The sequence below is a fragment of the Myotis daubentonii genome, chromosome 2, assembly GCF_963259705.1.
Source record: "Myotis daubentonii chromosome 2, mMyoDau2.1, whole genome shotgun sequence".
Classification (NCBI taxonomy): Eukaryota; Metazoa; Chordata; class Mammalia; order Chiroptera; family Vespertilionidae; genus Myotis; species Myotis daubentonii.
This window is the reverse complement of record NC_081841.1, coordinates 64,587,751-64,603,444: the sequence shown is the minus strand read 5'-3', so window position 1 is coordinate 64,603,444 and position 15,694 is coordinate 64,587,751. Positions and strand designations below refer to the sequence as shown.

Genomic DNA, 15,694 nt, shown 5'->3' with positions numbered 1-15,694 from the left:
GTGAAACTTTGGCAAGTTTCCTCACTGTAATACTTTATTGAGATGCCATAACGAAGTATTACAGCCTGGGTAGCTTAATCAGAAATGTATTTTCTCACAGTTCTGAAGGCTAGAAGTCCAAGATCAAGGTGTTGGGATTTGTTTCTTTGAGGCCTCGCTTTTGGCTTGTCATATTCTCCCCGTTTTCACATGGTCTTTCACTATACTTGTCTGTGTGAAATTTCTTCTTCTTATAAGGACACCAGTCATATTGGATTAGGGGACCCTAGTGATCTCATTTTACCTTAATTACCTCTTTTGGACCTATCTCCAAATATAGTCACATTCTGAGATACTAAAAAGAGTTAGGACTTTGCAGTGGTCTGATCTGAATGTTTGTGTCCCACAACCTAATGCCCAGGGTGATGGTTTCAGGAGGTACAGCTTTGGGGATGTGATTAGGTCATGAGGGTGGAGCTCTCATGAAGGGGATTCCTACTCTTAAAGGATTAGAGACCCTGTAGAGACCTCTCACCCTTTGTCCCATGTGAGGTCACAGTGAAAAGACATAGTCTGTGAACTGGAAAGGAGGCCTTTACTGGACATCAAATCTGCCGGCACCTCGATGTTGGACTTTCCAGCCTCCAGAACTGTGAGAGACAAATTTCATACAAGCAGCAACCAATGAATGCATAAATAAGTGGGACACAAAATGTTTCTCTAAAAGTTAATCAAATCAATACAAACATATAAAGAGATATATTTTTATTTATTTTTTTAATTTATTTCAGAGAGGGAAAGGGAGATAGAAACATCATGATGAGAGAGAATCATTGATAGGCTGCCTCCTGCATGCCCCCTACTGGGGATGGAACCCACAACACCAGAGAAACATCAACTGGCTGCCTGACTGGGAATTGAACTGCAACCTGGTTCATAGGTCAATGTTGAACCACTGAGCCACACTGGCTGGGCTAAACCATTTTTTATTTTTTTAAAATATATTTTATTGATTTTTTACAGAGGAAGGGAGAAGGATAGAGAGTTAGAAACATCGATGAGAGAGAAACATCGATCAGCTGCCTCCTGCACACTCCCTACTGGGGATGTGCCTGCAACCAAGGTACATGCCCTTGGCCAGAATCTAACCTGGGACCCTTGAGTCCGCAGGCCGTTTGGCTCTATCCACTGAGCCAAACTATTTTTTTTAAAATGTAAAACAATGCCACTGTTTTCAGTAAATTGTTTTTTTGTTTTGGGAAATACACTTTTTAAGATAAAACGTAGACATGTAAATAATTTATCTTTTAAAAATTGTATCAAGTTTTCCAAAAATTGTTGTAATTTTTGGTATGAAAAATATTGTAATTTCTAAGGGTGTACAGAAATCACTACACCCAGAAGTTTGAAACCCATTGGTGTAGAGTATTATAGTTTATGAAGGAACCATAGTTATTCATACACTCTTCTGTCATTGAATTTTATATGGTTCCTCCTTTTTTACCATCATAATCAGTCCTGCTCTGTAGGTCCCTGTATGTTTACCAGCATGCACAGATAACAGAGTTTGTCCAGGTAGGGAATATACCGGGACGCAGAATTACTGGATAAAAGGGCGCGTGCAACTTCAATTTTTTTTTACATCAAGTAAACGTGAAAATACAGACTCCAGAAATACTAAAAAAGTGGAATTAGTGGGACTCAGAGTGACAGGCAACTCCATGTGTAAGGTACAAAATGCAGTCAGAGAGGTAGGTAGGAGCAGTATCTGAGAACCGTTGACAGTGTAATCTGAGGAAGGAGGTGCAGCAGACCCTGCCTAACTGGCCTGCATGACTTTTCTCACACCTGGCTTCAGTCCCCTTCCATCATCTGGGGCCTGGGCAGCAGGAGCCACCATCTGAGTCCCAGCAGTCTTCCTATTTCACTAAGTGATTATGCACATCAGGGGTTCCACACGGAGGGGAGGCCTGAGTGGGAAGGCGGAATGAGGGGGGAGGGGGACGGCGGGGGAGGGGGGAGGGGGGAGGGTGGTGCGGGCCGGCCTGGCTGGTGTCTATAGTGCAGTATGCCTTTCAGATGGAGAGACGGCCCACTTCCTGTCAGGTACGCAGTGCGACCCACTGTGCCTCCCGTCCCACAGCATCCGTCCACCCCTGCGAGGGGGGAGAAGCAATGTCCTTCCATCAGGGGTTAAAGTTTCCTGAAGTCTGTAGTGGGGTCTCCTTCATCTTTGTATACCCAGCAGAGTGCTCATCACACAGTGCTCATCACAGAGTACACCCTCAAATGGATGAATGAAGGAATGGACTAGGGATTTTTAAATATTCCAAGGCCACTTAACTATACAAACTGGAAAGCTTAGGTTAAAATTCAGTTTTTTAAAGCATTAGTAATGCTGAATTACGGCATATATTTAACACCAAGACATTTTCATAAGTTTGTCTTTTTCTCTTTCCTTGTGCCAAATGTCTATTTAATAGCCTTGGCCTGGTATATTAAGCAAGATGCAATCAATCTGAACTACGTAGAAGTGAGCTTTCTCTAAAACGCAGTACAAACATTTATTTTTGAAAGAAGTTCTAATACAGGGCAGGGAACGTCCGGCCTGCGAAGTCATTTGGTCTGTCCCTGCCAAGGCATTAGGGGAGAACTAATTTAATGTTTGACCAAATACAGCGGGCTACTTTTTTTAAAAAGCCCCCTACCCTAGGCCTTTACCACATTATAGCATGTGTCCATGGGAGGATGATTCGGCGGGAATCCATTAGTACTGTGTGAACGTGAGCGCTAAAGGCCGGCTCTGAGCTCCTTACCTGGCAGCAGGGTCCGGGGGTCAACGTCACTCGTTGGGTTAAAATGTCAGACTGCCGCCGCCGCGCTCGGGAAGCGGGCCTGGCGGGCGCCACAACCTCGACAGGGGCTCTTCCGCATTCTTCAACTTCCGCTTCGGAACCTGTTTGGGAGGAGCCAGGCTCCAAGGCCTGCAGACGGGCAAACGCCGGAAGCGCGTCAGCGTTCAACTTCAGAAGACCCCGCCTCTGGAGGCGTTCCCGGACATTCGGCTCCCAGCGTGCAACGCGCCAGGGGGCGGGGCGGTGTGGCGAGGCAGCCCGGAAGGCGGAAGTGCTGGGCTTCCGGTCGTCTGGAGCGTGTGTTCTGTGAGTGGTGAACCTGTAGAGGTAAGCAGGTGTCCTGTGGCGCGTGGGACTTGGTTCTCGGTTCTGCCTCTCGTAGAGAAGCCCGCCTGCAGCCTCGTCCATCACTGGGCAGGCTGAGGTGCAGGCCGCTCCTGGGGGCCGGGGCCTCTCGTCTTGGCGGCCCTCGGGCATCGGTGTTCCGGGCAAACTGGAGTCCGTCGTTCAGTCTGGCCCGGGTGAACCTCGGCCCTCAAGTCTGTTGAACGAAATCCTTCCATCCCCACTGCATACGGGTTTGGGGTTGTTATTCACAAGGGAAAAGCCTGAGTTTGTGATTGCTGGCGTCCAAAGAAATGGTACCCCACTAGTCATTATTAATTCAGCAAGTCTATTTAACCTTTGCTATGTGCAGAGAGTTACGTCTCGGCGGATCCAACGGTGAAAAAGACCGATGTAGTCCCTGCCCATTGGAGCTCACAGTCCATCGGGGGTGACAGAAAATAAACGCAGTTTCAGACTGTAACACATCTTAAAAAGGAAGGGAAGGATCTGTCATACTAGGAGGGGAGTTAACGGGCAGAGAAGGCCTTTCTCAGGCAGTGAAGTGAGGAGCAAGCCTTGAGAAGATGGGTTCTAAGGCACGGGAGAGCAAATGGAAAGGGACTGATGTGGACATCGTTTGGGCTTTTTCCCATCCAAGCCGTGTCATAACGATTTATATAACTGCGTTATGGATGTGTAATTAGCACAATAGACTTCATATGTTTAAAGTGTGTAATATATATAAGCTTTGATAGGTGTATGCAGCTATAAATCCAGCACAATTAAGAGGATGTTATAAATCACTCTCAAAAACTATCCTTAAAAGCTCTTTATAATCCTTTTCCTTCCCCCCTCTCGTCACATCCCCACTGTCTCTGCATTGTCACCAGTTGGGCTTTTTTCAGATGCAGTTGGGGGTGAAATGGAACAAGAGGAGAGAGAGTTGAAGGAAGCAGGAATCAGATCACAAATAACCTTGTAGATCTTGAAGATAGGAGGTGGAAAGTCATTAAGGAAAGGCGGTCATGTGCTCTAAGTTGTGTGTTTGTGTTGTTTTTTTTTTTAATTTTATTTTTAGTTGATTTTAGAGAGGAAGGGGTTGGGGAGAGAAACATCAGTGTGAGAGAGAAACTTAGATGGGTTGCCTCCTGCACAAACCCTAACAAGGGATCAAATCCAAAACCTGGGTATGTGCCCTCACCGGGACTCGAACCCACCACCTTTCGGTATACGGGATGGTGCTCCAGCTATTTGAGCCACACTGGCCAGGGCTGCTCTAAGTTTTTAGAAGCTCACTAACCACCTTGTGGAGGATTTAGGGCTGGGAAGACGGGATGGAGAGAAAGCAGCAGTGGAATTGGACAACTTTAAGATGGCTAGATTGACTTGAAGGGGTGGGTGATCACGACTCGGGTGGGTGTCCTGTAGGAGTGAGTGAAGTCAAAATTCAGTTAAGAGAGATATTTATAAAAGCATTTTGTGATTTGTAAGTCGTTGCCGAAATGTAAGGTGATGATGCTTTGGGGGAAATTAAATTTTTGCATCTTGTATGGAAACTCCAGGAACTTTCAGAATTGGCTTGACTTATAGCTAGTGAGTGACCAAGGGGAATTTGATTTGGTGTTCTTAACTATTTAATGGCTGTACATGGCCATGTTGATCCACACAGAAGTTGCACATTAAGCCAACATAAATCATGAACAGAGTAAAGAGCTTTACCTTCCGTTTGTTTATGTTTTGTAGAGATACCTTTTGATTTGGTTTTCCCAGCATTTGCCCCTTTTTGATGGTACATATTTACTTTTTAATATGTATCTTTGTTCACTTTCCAGATAAAATATGGCTAAAAGCTTACGGAGTAAGTGGAAAAGGAAGATGCGTGCTGAAAAGAGAAAAAAGAATGCCCCAAAGGAGCTTAGCAGACTTAAAAGTATTCTTAAAGTAGATACTGATGTTTTAATGAAAGATGTTCATGAGGTAGCAACTGTGGTGGCCCCCAAACATTCTGAAGTGAAAACCCAGTGTGTGGTGAAAGATGACAAAGGTGAGTTAAAAAAATATTCTGTCAGTTTCCTTTTATGACTTTTTTTCTTTTTTCCTGTCTTCCATTCACTCCCACACTTGCGTCCCTACAAACCTCCTGCCATGCCCACATTATTCTTTGAAGGCTTATGGTGCTGCTAGAGATTCTGTGCCAAACTATTTTATAGCCAGTTCATGTGAATAGGCACATTTGGGGATATGCAGAGTGGGCCTTTGATGTTTATGCAATATCCCAAATGTCTCAGAAATAGACAGTGCTACAGGAGTAGGCAAACCTAGACATCCTCATTGGAAGGTACACAAGTCAGTCAGGGACGAGGCAGGACAAAAGGAGATCTTTCTTCATTTTACCCTTTGCAAGAACCAGTTCCCATTCTGAGAGTCCTCTGCACTTACATTATCCTAAAAATTCGTAAAGTTTCCCTATATTTGATTTTGACAGATTCTAGAGACCACTTTGTCTTAATCATAGTCTAAAATTGGAGGCTGTATATTATAGTTTCAATACAGAGAAAGATTCACTGGTTTTCACATGGTTAATATACTACTTTGACAACAAATTAAATTAAGCACTCACAATACTTAGGGTCTTAAAATAGAAGTGTATTTATGTGGTGTACAGTGATTAAGGAAAAGAGCAGCATTCCTTAACTTTCGAATCCTAGAAATTTCCTTTCCCGTTCTTCACAGTGTCTCCCCATTTAGTAATCTACCTGTTTTCAATATGGTTCCTCATCTCTGCTTTCAAGTTCATGTTTCCCCTTCCACTCCTTCATCTTCCCACTTAATTTCTTAAGCCACAAACCTCACAGTTACCCTTGATTCCTCTTTCCTTTTTCTCCCACATCTAAACAATTAGCACATCTTGAGTATCTTCAAAATACAACGGGAATCTATTCGTTTTTCTCATTTATGCTTTCACTTTAAATGATCACTATCTCTTGACTGAATTATGATAGTAGCCTTTTCTCTCTTCAGCTCTTTTTCCCTTCTGATTTTTTTCAGCCTATCAATCAGTGTGATCTTTTTAGAATATAAATCAAGTTTTATTTTCATGCTTAAAACACTACATTGTCTTTTCATGTGCTTACCAGAGTCTACCATGTGTTACTAAATCTGATTCTGATAGACAGAGGTACAGAACCTCTCTTTAAAAAACTGCTTACCACAGGCTGAAGTTTGCTCTGTTATTCTCCTCTCAAAAGAATGTTGTAAACTCCATGAGAGCAGGGAGGTTATTTGGACCACTATGTCCCTAGAATCTAGAATAGCACCTAAAATAATCATTCATCAACTAGTTATTCCAGGTACTGTGGAAATAATGAATATTAGAGAAAAGGCCTCTATTCTAGTAGACTTGCCATTGTTTTAGAGAAGAGAGAAAGTAAACCAGATAAGTGAATGTCAGGTGGTAGAAAACATGGACGACCTTGTATACCTTGGTCAGTTCCCAGGGACGGCCATTCTGGGCATGTCCTTCACAATAAGTAAGGTTGGTGGTAGATGTGCCACAGCATGGTTGCACTGAGCTTCCTGCCAAGTCTCCTATTAGTAGAGCTGGATTTCTTCATGTGATCTGGCTAGAAAAGTGTGGTAGCCCCGAGATATATCCAGTCATTCTCTATTTTCTCTCCATCTCTGTCATCTAAATCCTGCTGCTTACTGCTCCTCCTCCTCTTCCTAGTTCACGGCGTTAGAAGTGGCCATTCATTCCTAATCGGCTCATTGACTTCTGAGGCCCGTCCATTAGAAGTGTGGGTACACTTTTTAATGGCTCAGCTGTCTTATTTAGCTCAAGGAGGCACTTAATTTAAGAAATGTTCTTGTAACTCACTCAGAACCATATACTTACCCCTAACGCAGTGACTCAAATTCATACATCCTTAATGGTTCCTATTTAACGTTTATTATTCTAAAGAAGGACAATCATGACAACATTCTTTAGAAAGTTTTTTAGAGACTAAAAAGGTGATGTCTCTTTGCTCACAAATACTTGTCTTTCACAGTTGTAGGAACACTTGACAGCATGTGTGTGTCTCCACTGAAAGTGTTAGGGGTTTTCAGAGTTAGTCAAATGAGGGATTTGTTTTTTCTTTTGTAGTTTCAGACCACTTTCACTATTGATGTTCTCACTGCATTAATATGCTCTTTTACAGGGTTGATTTTTCATTCGTGAGTATTAATAGCGTTTCCATTTTTTTATTCAGATGACATGAAAATGGAGACTGACATTAAGAGAAACAAAAAGACTCTTCTAGACCAGCATGGACAGTACCCCATATGGATGAACCAGAGGCAAAGAAAAAGGCTGAAGGCAAAGCGAGAAAAAGGAAAGGGGAAAAGCAAAGCAAAAGCAGCGAAGGCGGCTAAGGGTTTGGCCTGGTAGACTTTTAAAAACTTGAAAAGTGCCACATGGGGCAGATCTTTGATTAGAATGGATACACCTATTTCAGCTTCTATCAAAGGAAAACCATTTTTTAACTGGGCCTTTTTCTTCAATTCAAACCCAACATAACATCTCAAATTTGTTTTAGAAATTTGAATAAAATATTTCCTTTGATGAATGAAAGCTATACTTATATTTTAATTGGACGCTATCTGATATACAGGGATTAGATTTCAGACATCAAGATTCTATCAAATATTAATGTGGTTGTGGTTTTTGGTATTTGTAAAGATAAGTGATACTATACTAAGATTAAAGAAGACTAATTATATAATGTTATTTTAAAATGCAATGTCAGTGGATCTTATCAGCAGTACTTGTTTGGAGTTTTGAGTTTGTATACTTCATAATGAAAGGTATTTTGCTTAGATCGTGAATATCTTTTCTTTCATGTATCCTTAAGGTATTCTGGTAGTGGAGAAGTCCAGATTCTTCTTTTAAATTTTTAGATAGACTATTAACATGTACTAGCTAGTATGGTCCATCTTTTAAAGAGATTAGAATATCCTGGGAACTAGAGTAATGTTTATCAGTTTTTTTATTATGTAGCCTAATATAATGCAACATTTCCAAGAGTATATTTCTCAGAATCTATTTTTCCAGATGTGTGGTGAAAAAATACATTTTGTAGTCATATCAGTTTGGGAAGTGCTACATGCTTGAAGATACACAGAAAGTATTTGCTCAGTATTACTTTATAGAGATCTAGCAATAAAGATACTTGTTTAGCTTTGACTTGTTAAAACTAGTATTCAGAAGAATAGAATATACTGTTGGAAATGTTTGTATAAAGAAATGATTTTTGTTGGCTCTGTCTTGCTACAGTTTACTAATTTCACTCTTATTTAAATTTACTCTTATTTTTTAATTTTAGTTTGTTAATCCTCACCCCAGGATATTTTTTCTATTGATTTTTAGAGAGAGTGGAAGGGAGGGAGGGAGAGAGAGAAAGAAGCATTGATGTGAGAGACACATCCATTGGTTGCCTCCCACACGGGGATTGAACCTGCAACCTAGGTACATGCCCTTGACTGGAATCGAACCCATAACCCTTTGATGCACAGGCCCGTGCTCTAACCACTGACCAGCACTGGCCAGGGCTAAGTTTACTTTTAGTTAAGCCATTTAAACATTTAAACTTAGCATCCCCCAAGTGCTGGACAGTCAGGGTGCATGTGGGAGGCAACCAGTCAATGTGTTTCTCACATCAATGTTTTTCTCTCTCTCTTTCTCTCCCCCCCCCCCCCCACCTCCTTTCCACACTCTTTGAAAGCAATAGAAAAAATATTCTCGGGTGAAGTTTAACAAAAAAAAATTAAAATAAACTTAGTGTTCCCTCTGAAATTTCACTGTAAAAATATTAACCATCACTATATATTCACTGGAACAACAAATATTTGAGTGCCTACTGTGTGCCAGGGTCTTTTACAGGCGCTAGGGGCACAAGGGACGATACAAGGTGTCTGCCTTTACGGATGTCTACTCAGAAGAGGCTGTTAACGTCAGGAGAGAACTAAATTAAAAGTGGGATCTGTTAGAATCAAGTCACTTAGTCATCAGGACACAAATTTTGTGCCAGGCAAACTGCTAGCCTGGGGTACAATATAGAGATAAATAGGACATGACCCAAATCTTTTAGGAGTTTTGAGTTATAAAACTGAATGCCAGTAAAATCTTAAAAATTATTTTATGTAATAGACTTTTCTCAATTTACTCAGTGTTAGTTCACCAAAAAGTTAGTGGATAATTTTTAAATACTTAAAATAAGTTTTCTCAAAGAATCTAATAGAAGATGTGAGCCCTAGCTGGTTTGGCTCAGTGGATAGAACGTTGGCCTGCGGACTGAAGGGTCCCAGGTTCGATTCCAGTCAAGGGCACATGCCCAGGTTGCGTGCTTGATCCCCAATAGGGGGCGTGCAGGAGGCAGCCAATCATTCTCTCTCATCGATGTTTCCCTCTCCCTCTCTGAAATCAATAAAAATATATTTAGAGGAAAAAAAGATGAGTTGGAGAATAAATGTCATTCATGGCCTTTTTTGCCTTGTGGTATAGTTATGAACAACAAATAGAGTTTGTGAGGAAAAGGTAAATAAATGTTTGTTTATGAAATAAAAAGTTGCTAACATTATCCTAAATATACTAGCTAAATTACCTTTTTTTCTATTGGGAATTGTCTGTATCGGTGATGTTACCCATTTAGTGCTTACTTATATTTTGGCAACATTGTCAGGTATTGTTTTACTGGATTTTGCCCAAGAGTCCAGTGCCCAAGATACATTTTCTGTTGCTGATAACCTCTAATTTGACTCCAGTGGTAGTTGCTTTGAGCATTCATCCAGGGCCTCATAATGATGTTGGTATGCTCACTTAATTTTGTCCAGTCCTGAAGTTTGTCCAGTCAGGATTTAACATAAAGTTAACAAAATCAAACATCATTGTCAATAACTTATTTGAGAAACAAGTCCTCAAGCGTCCTATAGCTTCTGGAAAGACTATTAAAAAGAAATTGTCTTGCACTAGGTTGAGACTGGGGCCGCTAAGGCACTGAGTTGGTGGACTGCACTGCCAGCAAGATTTTCCCCTTCCAAATTTTGGCAGGAAATTTGGACTGGCATTCAAAAATGAGTATAGGGTATGATCACTCTTTTGTTGTTTTATATTTAAAGATTATAATTAAGAAGTATAGCCCATCCAGGTGGCTCAGATGGTTAGAGCTTTGTTTTTTACACCCAAAATGTTGCAGGTTGGATTCCTGGTCAGGACACATACATAGGTTGTGGGTTCTATCCCTGGTTGGGGTACATACAGGAGGCAACCAGTTGATGTTTCTCTCTTGCATGGATGTCTCTCCCTTCCTCTCTCTCAAAAAAAAAATCAATGAAAACATACCCTCAGGTGAGGATTAAAAAAAAATTAAAAAGAAGTATAGCAACATCCTTAAATCTTTTAAATGAGCAAAATATTTTTTTCAAAAATTTGTCATCTTTTTATTTGACTCATGTTTTCCAGGGAATTGCTGTAAAACCACCAGATGGAGCTCAAGCCAAGCACCAAATCATTTTTGGAATTAGGATGAGTGGGCTCAATCACGTTCTGAATTGAATGTAACATTTTATTTTTGTTTTTTTTTTAAATTAAATTTAAAATAAGGATAATCAAAATTGCTTTCATTTATTGGTTGCTTCATATATCAGGACTTAGTCTAAATTATTTAATCCTAAACTCTTCAATCACAGTATTAACTTATCCTCCCAGCAATCTATGAGTTGGGTACTCATGGGAAAACTGAGGCACACAGGCCCTATGGCTAAAACTGAGAGAACTGGGATTCAAGTTCAGGCCCCAGAGCCTACAATCTTACAATGCTATTCTGCCTCTAAAGGATGTACAAACTTGCTGGGAAAGAAAGGTAGTTTTAGGGTAGAATACCTGTTTTTGGTCCAAACCATGATGCAAGCTTGGGATCAGATAAAGAATAGGTTTTAGCAGAGAAATGGTTTATAGAACCCTTCTCAGATCTCCGGGCCTAGCCCAGACTGCAGTTCCCTGGTAGCACTCCCTTAGCATGGGCTGACCCAGCCCCAAAGGGGAAGCCCGAGGTCAGTGGTGTGCAAGCTACTAAACAGAAGAAATGCGAACCACAGTTGAAACTCTTAAGGCAGAGTCAAGTAGTGGTTTTGACCACTTCTTTTTATTTTTAATGTCACATGGACGTAGATACATTTTTTTCCCACTAGTTCACAAATACATTTATTTATCAGAAAATTTGTATATGTTCAGAATTTGAATCAAATTTAAGATAGGATTTTTAGGAGTTGGGGAAATAACTGGCTGACTTGATTTGAATATCTGAAATAGACTGCATAATGATGGTGAAGGGCAGTGGTGTGTGGTTTAGACTAGTGAAGTGCTAGCCACACAATAAGGTAAGTGGGAGAAATCTAAAGAGACGTAAAAGAATTGCCAAATTTATAAATACTGCTATTGAGATGAAGATGTTGGGGCTGTTGACTAGCTAAGTGACTGACTTCTGATGCCACTTGGCAGAGTGATTCAAAATAGAATTCTTTTCCCCTGTATTTGCCAGCATATACAAATACCATTGCAGCCCTGGCTGGGTGGTTCAGTTGATTGGTGTGTTGTCCCGCACACCAAAAGACTGCGGGTTCAATCCCCGGACAGACTAGTACTGGAGGCAAACAATCAATTTTTTTTCTCATCCCTCCTTCCTTCCTCCCTTTCTCCCTTTCTCCCTCCCTTTTCTCTCTCCTTCCTTTTTCTCTAAGATCAATAAAAACATTCTTGGGTGAGAATTAAAGATATATATCAAGCACATACGAATTTTACAAGGAATTGTTGGAGGGGAGTGGGGAGCTGTTTAGTACTCATGCCAGGTCAGAGGCCACTCTGCTGTTTGCAGGGTCCTATCATATAGCAGGAAAGCCTGACCAGATGTGTGCCTGCCTACAACACCCCTAACTTTTGCAAAGTTGAATGCTAAGGGTCTTCTGCACCTATTTTAGAGCAGGAGAAAAATAAAATGAGATGTCAAATAAGACTCATTTGGTAGAATAATGGTAATAACCAACATTTAGAAGATGCATACTGTGTTAAACGTTTTACCTATGTTATATCATTTAATCCTTAAAACAATGCTGTGGGATCAATACTCTTATTCCTATTTTCAGATGAGGATACTGTTTTGAAGAGGTAAGTAAACTTGCCCAAATTCATGCCACTGTTAAATAGTGAGCATGGCTGTTCCAGCGTGTAGAATGAATGAATGCCTCTAATGGGAAGCTTCAGAGAGAGACTGATTCACTCTAGGGAAGAACTTTCTAACCAGGATGCTGGGAGGCAGAACAGGCAGCCTCAGGAGGACCACCCTGTAAGCTAAGGCTGGACAGCCACTCAGTTGCAATGTAGCAGAATGGATTCAAACACTGCCCAGTAGCCCCCTCCCCCCCCCCCCCCCCCCCCGCCCCATCTACAGCAGGGGATACAGTCTAAGAACCTTGGCGGATGCCTGAAACTGCAGACAGTGAATCCTATATATACTGTTTTTTCTGATACATACCTATGGTAAAAGTAATTTATAAATTATGCACAGTAAGATATTAACAACAACTAATAATAAAAATAGAACAATTATAATAATAATAGAGGCCCAGTGCATGAAAATTCATGTACTGGAAGGGGGGTCCCTCAGCCTGGCCTGCCCCCTCTCACAGTCCGGGAGCCCTCAGGGGTGGAAGGCGACCCAGCGATCAGGGGAAGGCGACGCCCCATCACACCTCTGCTGCTGCCACTGCCGGCAGCACAAGCCTCGGCCAGCCCTGGTTACCTGAGCCTCGGGCAGCCCTGGGCGGCTGGGAGGCTGAGGGGACTGGGGGACTCCTGAGGCAGGCGCGCAGAACGACTGGGCCCACTGCCCGGCCTTGCCGCACATCTGCTGCCCTGGTGGGGCTGAGGGGACTGGGTGCCGCCATTTTTGAGGGCATGGCAGTCATTTAGCATATTCCCTCCGTATTGGCTGTGTGCATTGCCATCTTTGTGATGGTGTGAGGGTCGATTAGCATATTCCCTTATTGGCTGTGTGTGCTGCCATCTTTGTGATGGTGTGAGGGTAAATTAGCATATTTCCTCTTTATTAGATAGGATAGTCCACTTATAGATAGGCCTTTTTCAATAAATATACAGCCAGCCCTCCTTATCCCTGGGTTTCACATCTGTGGGTTCAAACAACCACGGATTGAAAACAGTATTTTTGATCTGCAGTTGGAAATCCAAGGATTCAGGGGGCCAACTGTATGCATTGCTCTACCATTTTATACAAAGGACTTGAGCATCTGCAGATTTGGGTGGGAGTCCTGGAACCATCCCCCTCAGATACCAAAGGACAAACTGTAAGTTTTTGGAGAGTCAAACTTTATACATGGTTTTTGGACTGCATGGGGGGTGGGGTCGGTACCCTTAACCTCTGCATTGTTCAAGGATCACATGTATACTGTAGTAAAAGTTATGTGAATGTGGTCTCTCAAAGTATCTCACTGCCCTGTGTACAGTGTGGATGCACAGGACAAAGGGAGACTCATGTCTCAGGCAGGATGGAGCCGGGTAGCTTGGGTTTCATCACATGACTCAGAATGGTGTGAATTGTTTATTTCTGGAATTTTCCAGTTAATATTTTCAAACTGCAGTTGACTCCAGTTTTAAAGCCAGGTATGGGTTGAAAAGAGGCTGTTGAAACTGCAGAAAATGGAACCTCAGATAAGGGAGGACTACTGTATGTGGAATTAGGGTTGAAAGCTGCTAAAGTCCTTTCCAGTTAAATGCCTTGCAGGAAGCTGTCATGTCTAAATGCATTGTGCTTGCTTTGCTCTGTGTAGTCTTTAACGCTACATGATTGCGACTTAAGTATCTCAATCTGAAATCTTAAATGTGTTCATGTTAAGTCTTGTATTCGTTCCACTACGTTCCATTTTAAAGTATGAAAAATGTTATAAACATCTGCCTTAAACAATGGGGAAAAGTCCCCTGCATTTTAATTTAAAGAATGGCATAGTTTTATAATATGCAGAATATTTAATTTCCTAAAGTGATGACTTATCTTGTCATTATGCTATCTTATGAAACACTTTCTCACTCTCACATTGTGTCTTTATAGTTTTCAATATCAGCAAAACCTTTAAATAGTCTTAGTTGGGTAACTGCTAGTACATATGGTATTTCTGATCCATGTAATAAAGTACATTTGTCATGTATCTTGTGATCTGCATACCTTTCAGCTGTTACTTCATAAATCTGTTCCATCGGAGAACCGCTTTGTACAGCAATGGTTGAAGCTGCTTTTAATAAACTAATATTTTGTGTCTCATATGTAATCAACAGGGAGTATTATAGACTTGTGCCTCTGTGGATAAACATTCCACTAAACTTCTTTTCTCTTGACAATAATGGAAAAAAATAGCTTGGGAAAAGCACAGATGTTCGAGAACATATGTTGTTTGCTCCTAAAAGTCAGCTGAAGATCTTTTGTATTGCTCCAGGATTTTTTTTTTTAATGCTTTAGAGAAGAAACAGTTTGAGATATGTGGTGGGGAGAAGACAGTTACAAATTTCAGTGAGAGACCAACATTGGGTGCTATTTGTCAAAATTCTAAAATGCCTCACCTTGCTCACATAAAGAGGTGATATTCTTGAGCAGAGCTGTAGGCACTTGGCCAAAGATTGGTCATTCCCGCAGGCTTCCCTACTCAGACATAAGCAAGCATTGTGCTCTTGTGTTAGTTTGTGTTCTGTCCCAAACTGCAAATTAAGTGTCTTCAAAAAAAAGCACAGGTATTTAATAATTCAGGTAATCCCTTGAGTAATTGGATAGGGGGCTATTGTTTTTCTCCAGCTGTAGAACTGTGCTTAATGAGTCAGCTCTCCACAGACTAGGCAATTGGTTATTGATAACTATATAGGAAAATATTCTTGGAAAATGCTTAAGAAAAGGAAGCTGTATGCCTTAGGCGACGTTGGTATGGACGACCTTTCTAAGCCTATGAATCTTTAAGAAGAGTTGCTATAAAGAGAATGGGAACCAGCTGTTCCAAATCTCCACTGAGGAAATGGGTTTTAACTGTAGCAGAAGGGATTTGGGTTAAATGTAAAGAAGAACTTCCTGAATGTGAGTGTTATTTAAAGCCAGGTATGGGTTGAAAAGAGGCTGTTGAATTATCTCTGGAGGAGAGTGCTAGAGAAAGAAATGGAAAGGAGTGGAGAGTGGGAGATCCCCACTTAATTAAGATGGTTAAAATTTAATTCCGCCTGATGGTTATAAGTCCTTTATTCTCTCACACTCACATCTCAGGTTACAAGGTTTAAAAGGTCAGACCTGAAGAGTATACTTTAGTTGTTAGAACTAAAGTGCCAGAGGACCGACCCCATAGGTCTAGAGGTCCTTTTGGTGTAATTCTTAATTGAAAGGAAATGCTAAGGTGTGACCAATGGATGAGGAAATTGACCCATGGTTAATTTTCCACCCTTGTCATTAAAG

General features: G+C 41.3%; 1 protein-coding gene across 2 annotated transcripts; it reads left to right on the top strand.

Moving 5' to 3' along the window:
- The first annotated feature begins 3,031 nt into the window (after positions 1-3,031).
- Positions 3,032-10,625, top strand: LLPH (LLP homolog, long-term synaptic facilitation factor). 2 transcript variants are annotated; one of them, XM_059683522.1, is made up of 3 exons: positions 3,032-3,161; positions 4,994-5,205; positions 7,412-10,625. In XM_059683522.1, the coding sequence occupies exons 2-3, from the start codon at positions 5,001-5,003 to the stop codon at positions 7,588-7,590; spliced, it is 384 nt and encodes a 127-aa protein (XP_059539505.1). In that variant the 5' UTR covers positions 3,032-3,161; positions 4,994-5,000; the 3' UTR covers positions 7,591-10,625. The 2 variants fall into 2 exon arrangements, with proteins under 2 accessions (XP_059539505.1, XP_059539506.1); XM_059683523.1 differs by having other exon boundaries at positions 3,093-3,156; positions 4,992-5,205.
- Positions 10,626-15,694: the final 5,069 nt, after the last annotated feature.